At 43.6% G+C, this 6,598-nt stretch overlaps 1 protein-coding gene across 1 annotated transcript; it reads right to left on the bottom strand.

Annotated features, from left to right (window-relative positions):
• LOC110400001 lies at positions 579-6,338 on the bottom strand. Its single transcript, XM_021399595.1, has 3 exons — positions 6,254-6,338; positions 5,111-5,652; positions 579-2,035 (listed from the first exon to the last, which is right to left on the bottom strand). The coding sequence occupies exons 1-3, from the start codon at positions 6,336-6,338 to the stop codon at positions 1,868-1,870; spliced, it is 795 nt and encodes a 264-aa protein (XP_021255270.1). The 3' UTR covers positions 579-1,867.

Raw genomic sequence — 6,598 nt, 5'->3', positions numbered from 1 at the left:
TGGAGCTCCCACATGGATAGTGCTCAGGAAGGGTGGGGAGGAACAGGGAGTAGAAAGAAGGGGAGAAAGCATCATCATATGCAACTCCCTACGTACAGTCTATATATTGCATTTATACCTTTTTATGTCATTGAAGTACAACAGGAAACCAAGTGTCCAAAATGCATACTTGTTTAACTCTACTTAACTCTAATTCCTGTTCAATAATTACTTTCCTGTGTATTATGACCAGCTGCCTTCCAGTTAAAACCTCAAGTCACAGCAATATCTCAATGGGAATGCAAAACTGGAGAGGATCATATCCTTACTCACAAACCCTGAACCATGCCAAACCATTCCTCTAAGCAAAGTCATCATGCTATAAACAGCAGCTTGATCTGGATCTGTGTATTTCTTTTGGAAGAGTTCAAGAACAAATGAGGTCTTTAAGCCCTTGTTCTAAAAGCTGTTTATGAAACAGTGACAAAATCAGAGAGCTTTTACTTTCAAATCATGACTGCAGTTTCTAAGCTCTGCAACAGTAACAAGGAAACCTCACCAAATTAATGAATGATGTACAAATTATTTGTTGCATGCATATTTTTATTGCAGAAAGATGCCAGAATTTTATTTACATTCATTTTTAAAAAACTATTCCAAGTGCATTTTTCACGTAGTAAGCATCTAAATACAATCTAGACATGATCATGATACTTGACTATAAAGTCAGTAAAGAAATCCTAAGGCAATGGAAGCCACATGCTCTTCAGAGAAATTCAATTAAAGATATGTTTTACATTTTGCAGCTTCTGAATGCAGCAACTAGCACTGTGTCCACATGTTCAATAATCACAGCGTTAGGTGTGATACATTGAAGACCCACACTTACCAGATTGGCTCACTTCATAAGCATTTGGAAAATGACTGCAACTTGTTACATGTCCTGCTTGCAGTTACTTTACTGTATGTTTGCTAATACTAACTTAACATCTACCTGGATCTACCTCAGGCTGTTCCCAGGCAGAACAGGTTGCCTAGAGAGGTGGTAGATGCGTTGTCTCTGGAAACACTGAAGGTCAGGCGGGATGGGGATCCAAACAATCTGATCTAGCTGTAGGCGTTCATTGCAAGGGAGCTGGACTAGACTTCCTTTGGGGGTCTCTTCCAACTCCAACAACTCCATGAATTCTGTTTTTCAGCACTGATATTTTAAGCATCGCCCCACGCAGGGCACAGGGAGGATGCTCAGCAAAAGCCTCACGCCAGCAAGAAGCAGGGTGCTCAGTCAGCTCTGGGAAAAGTTCAGTTCTGCAGCAAGCATTAAGCTGAAGAGCTCTGTAGAAAACCTCTTTCATTAACAGAAGTTTCACAAGTGAACACAGCTATGGCCAGAAGTGCTCATGAGACAGATGGCTGTGCTGATGATTTATGACTGACTCTTAGGCATGGAGTCCAGTGACGTACACACAGACAAAGCTTAACTTGTAAAGAAATATAAACTGCTGGGCTGAATACCTCTAGAGATGGAAGATCTAGCCCCAGAGATTAACCTTCACTTCTCAACATCTTGCATGCTTTAATTTAAATTTTTTAGCTTTCACTTTTTTTTTTTGTTTATTTCTGCTATGCCTTCCCTTGCTACACCCTCAGCATTCAGGACTTTCTGCCCATGAACATACTCAAACTAAAAAAGTCACTTCCCAAAGTACTGGCTGACCTCCACAAATACTTGCCATAGTTCCTAGTTTCTGTGAATCTTTTCCTTACTGTCAACTTTTAATATGTATTATTATTATATATTTAATGTATATTTAAACTGCTTAAGGATGTATCAGAATTTCTGGTTATTAGCCAGCCACACCATACACATAAGTTAAAAACAAGTTTCCTACACCCATTTCGCTCTTAACACTTTACAAGCATATATTGAACCCATAATAACCACTACATTTTTTCCCATGGCATCCCTCATTCCAAAAGCACAGCCTGCATTCTTCATACAAATAAAAAGTGTAAGAACGAATCTTCTTTGAACATTCAGGCGACCCAAAACCGCCTGTGTGAGGAGAAGTGAAAAATGATGAGTTAGTGTTTAAACTAGTGATTATCCCTATGGAGATACAACTGAGATAATCAATTCCATTACTATTCCCATATGGTAACTTTTGCAATGCAACTGTTTTCTGGGTTTTGAAAAATTTACTAGGTATTTTTTGTTAATAATAATTGTGTCATAGTATAGTGAAAGAAATTATCAAGAAAATTTGTCAGTTGAAGTATTTGACAGCACTTGCCTTCCATTAATATTCACTAATCAGTTAGATTTTAACTTTTTTTCTTCACATAATTGGAAAAAAAATGAGGATTCAATTCACTTTACCAAAATCGACAGCAGGATTCCCAGATTAACATTACCTGCATCATCCCATTCACTTTAATAAAATACTGGTGCTCTAAGATTTTGAATTAGACCTCAAAGAACGTGGTAAATTTCAATATGGCCATACATAAAATATTCTGCCCCATCTTTTCTCTAGCGTAAAAAAAGGCAAATCTTGATCCTGGGAAAGGTTACAGTTTATATTCAGGAGGGCAAAAATCTCCTCCATACCATTTCAGAAGGCAGCAGATCCCCAAAGCATGAAATTAATATAAACAGAATGAAAGACAAGTGGGATACAGTCTCAAACCTCCTTTGGTTTTCAGTGTCCTAAATCTCTAACAGCATACTGCACTAGCTTCATTTTCAGTCACTGAGAACTTCCCTGCTGGACCACAAAAATCTTTTCTGCAGACCAAAGAAGGACCACCTGAAAACAATTCAGCAACTTTATCATAGAACCATTAAGGTTTGAAAAAGACTAGGATCATTTAAGTCCAAACATCATCCTTACCATTACTATCTGGTTAAAAAGGTTGTGCCAGCACTTTACTCCCAAGAAGCCCCTCTTATAATTTCCAATCCAAAATCTTTTATGATGAACACAGGTCCAAACAAATGAAGCATTACAACCATACAAGGGCCTTACCTAGGTAACAGGTTACAGAAAACACTAAAATAAAATGAACCTATCCACAGGCTTACAAGCATGAGCTCACCAAGCTATTCTCAGCTTTCTTGCACAAACCCAATCTTAGCTTATTATTTCTCTCAAAGATAGAGTCAAATCTTAAGAAGTTAGATGAAAACAATGAAAGCTAAGCAGAAATAAGAGATCACTGTGGGGTATACTGCTAGGGAAAAGAAAAAGCATGCACCTGCAATGAAAACGGCCATGGAAACTGCATGTTTTCATCTGTTCGGGCTTATAAACATCTGGGACAATTCTATGATCCCTGAATTGATTCTGTTTCTGATTAACCATACAGAATAGACAAGGGAATTGTGACCAATTAAAAAGAACAAATGTTTTTTCCATGTACACTGCTAGCATTTAAATTCTAATACAACACTACAGCAGGAAACGGGGGAAAAAAAAGTCAGAGCTATTTGAGATCTTACATATATTATGATACTAAACAACAGGCACACTGGCACCAAAGTCTGTTTGGAAATGGACTTTCAAAATGAAACAGACTTTAAGAGATAACTGGGAAATACGTAGGTAAAAACCACACTTATCAGAGTGCCTGCTCTCAATCATGAATTTTTAACACAGCAAAGCCAGCTGAACACTGAAAGCAGTTGTTAGCTATAGGAGAAAACAAAGGAGGAAAAGAAATCTCTATTAGCTCACACAGCCTTGAACATCTAACACTGAAGTTATTAACTACACCTTTACTTTCTAGAAACTGCATGGACTTGAAAGACACTTTTTCCCAAAAGCCTACAAGTTGTCTGTCTCCAAAACAGTAATAGTTGCATGCTAATAGGACACCCTTTGAAATTAATAGTTCTTTACTTTGTGCTGCATTTATCTTGCATTCCATAACCCCCAAACTATATAGTGAGCTAAGTATGGAACTGGGATCACGCGCCGCTGTAAAGGTCAGCACTGGCAGCTTAACCAGGAATGGCTGTGGGGACAGCTCACCAGGCAGCAACTTACTCAAGAAGACAGACCCTGGGAGCCAGAAGTAGATCTTCAGGAAGAAAAAACACACAAACAAGATAACAACAACAAAAAACACAGCAGCCACCCAGCTCTATTGCAGGTTACTCCCATCAGAGCAACAGGTGTGGGCAGCCTTGGTGGTAAGCGGACAGCTGGACTAGAGAATCTTAGACATCTTTTCCAACCTTAAGGATTCTATGAATACACTGCCCTCTAAATGCTGCACTGAAGAAGCAGTTACTACGAGCAGCGCAGGGTACTTAGAGCATGAAAGGAAGCTCTTTGCTACAGGAGCAAAAGGTCTTCAACCCAAGAACCACAAAACTGAGACTTCAGTACAAAAGCACGAAGCATGGCTGCAGGAGTGCCTTTACCTCACGGGGATAAAGACAACGCTCACAGAACTTCTCAAAGAAAGTTTAAGTTCCGCTCACCACCACCCCAGCACTTTCAAAGTTCAGCTTCCCATAGCAGCTCTGGCTATTCCATAAAACGTGACAACCACTGTGTTGTCACTGCTGCTTCTTAAACAAAACAGAGAACTTTAAGAGGTTATCCAACTGCACAAGAACACCGTTATATTAAGGCTCGCTTATTGGGCCAGCACGTACAGCTTCCCAAGGAGTTAAATTCACTGCAGCTCCCCGAGCACTTGTGTTGCAAACGAGTAAAGGCTGAATGGTCTATAAATACCTTTACTACCACGGATTTGGTTTCTTTCCAGGACTAAGCAAAAGGAGTCGAGGCACCTGAAACTTTATCTTCTCCCCTGTGGGGGAGCGGTACAGCTGCTGCCGCTCGCAGCTAAGAACACCACTCACACCAGCAGAGCCGCTACCCGGGCTGCTCCCACTACGGGAAAAACCAAATAAACAGACCAAAAAAGAAAAAAAAAAAGCCCACCTAAACTAAAGCCGTGCGGAGCAAGGTAAAGTTGAATTGATAAAGGAAAAAAAAAAAGAAAGCCACGAGAAAAAGCCAGCCCGCGCCCTACCGCGCTCCCCTTCAGCCCACGGTCCCCCCTCGCCGGGACCGACCCCGCCGGGCGGGGAGAAGCACAGAGGGCGGGCGCCTACCGGAGCGGCTGCGGATGATGTCGCGGAACTCGTCGGTGGCGGGGTCCCCCCCGGCAGAGGCAGCGGGCCCGGGGAACCCCGCGTCAGCCATGTGCTGGGCCGCGGAGAGAGGTGGGGGAGCGTCGCGGGACGAGCGGGGCAGGGGTGGAGGGAGCGGCGCGTCCAAGAAGATCGGGATGGGACAGGGTAGGTGCCCGGCGCCGCCGTCCGCCCTGAAATAGAGCCGGCGGCGCCCCACGCCCCCGCCCAATCGATGCGAGAGGAGCAATTAGCAAGCAAATGGGCCCCCGGGGCCGCCAAGGGGCAGGGAGCAGCCAGCAACCCACGAGAACCGAACCGCCATCCATGCAGCTTTCTCCTTGCCGCGTGTGGCCCCCGGGCAGCTGAGCATGCGGGCGCAAAGGGGGCATTTCGGGTTCCTTGTGGGGGGAACCTCACAGCTGGTAGCCAAGTGTCTCGTAACAACTGAAAAACACCACGGTGGTTATCTTTATCTTCTTTTTTCCCCCCTGAGTCATCCTTACGATGGTCTGAGGATGATCCTTATGAGTACTAAGGATCCTGCACACCTTAGTGAGTCCTTAATGAAGGATCCTGCAGGTCTAGTGAGGCACTAGTGGCAGCGCACAGAGCTGGCAGGCATCTGAAGGTACTAGAGGTGCAGCCTACTGACAACTGTGGGCTCCTCAGATCTGCTTTCATTAACCTTTGGCAAAAGAGGATACAGACAAATGTTTCCTCATGTGTTTGATAAGGAAAATACTGATGTTGTATTTATTTGTTGTATATATCTGTTGTCACAGATAAGGAATAAAACGCTTAATTCTGGCCTTGGTTCTTTTCTCCCTTCTGTTAAATGTCAACTTGGTCAACTGCCTCCACCCGACCTAATCATAGAATATCTCGATTTGGAAGAGACTCACAATGACCGTTGAGTCCAACTCCTAGCTCCCCACAGGACTACACAAAATAATATTTAGCTCCATGGCTGTTATGCCAACATCCAGCCTGCAGTCATGACTGTGACCATGACTTCCAGCCCATGCCCTATCACCATGAACCCAACTCTATCCCCACAGCCTCCAGCCCACCACCACGCCCATGATTACTGCCCTACTACCATGACATGAACCTCTAACTCACTAGCACAACCAGTCCCACCATCATGACTGTGACAGCTCCTAGTCTTAACATCATGACAGTGACTCCACCCACAGCCCATCATCATGGTACCAACCCAGAGCCCTACTCATGACCTCAGAGCCCTTGGTACCTGTTAGGCCTCCTGAGGAATATGCCCTCTACAAGCCCAATGGAGGTGCTTTCATTCCTCTCCCTTCAATTTTCTTTCCCCTTTGACACTGAGGATGTGCTTTCCACAGGTGCAGCTTCCTTACCTCAGCAGGCCCCCACATAGCTGGCATCATCTCATGGGGGAAGAAACCAGGCAGAGGAAGCAAATGTGCTGGGATGTGTTGAAGTGCTCAC

The sequence above is a fragment of the Numida meleagris genome, chromosome 1 (genome assembly GCF_002078875.1).
Source record: "Numida meleagris isolate 19003 breed g44 Domestic line chromosome 1, NumMel1.0, whole genome shotgun sequence".
Classification (NCBI taxonomy): Eukaryota; Metazoa; Chordata; class Aves; order Galliformes; family Numididae; genus Numida; species Numida meleagris.
Note: the sequence above shows the minus strand (reverse complement) of the source record. Positions and strands in the feature narration are given on the sequence as shown.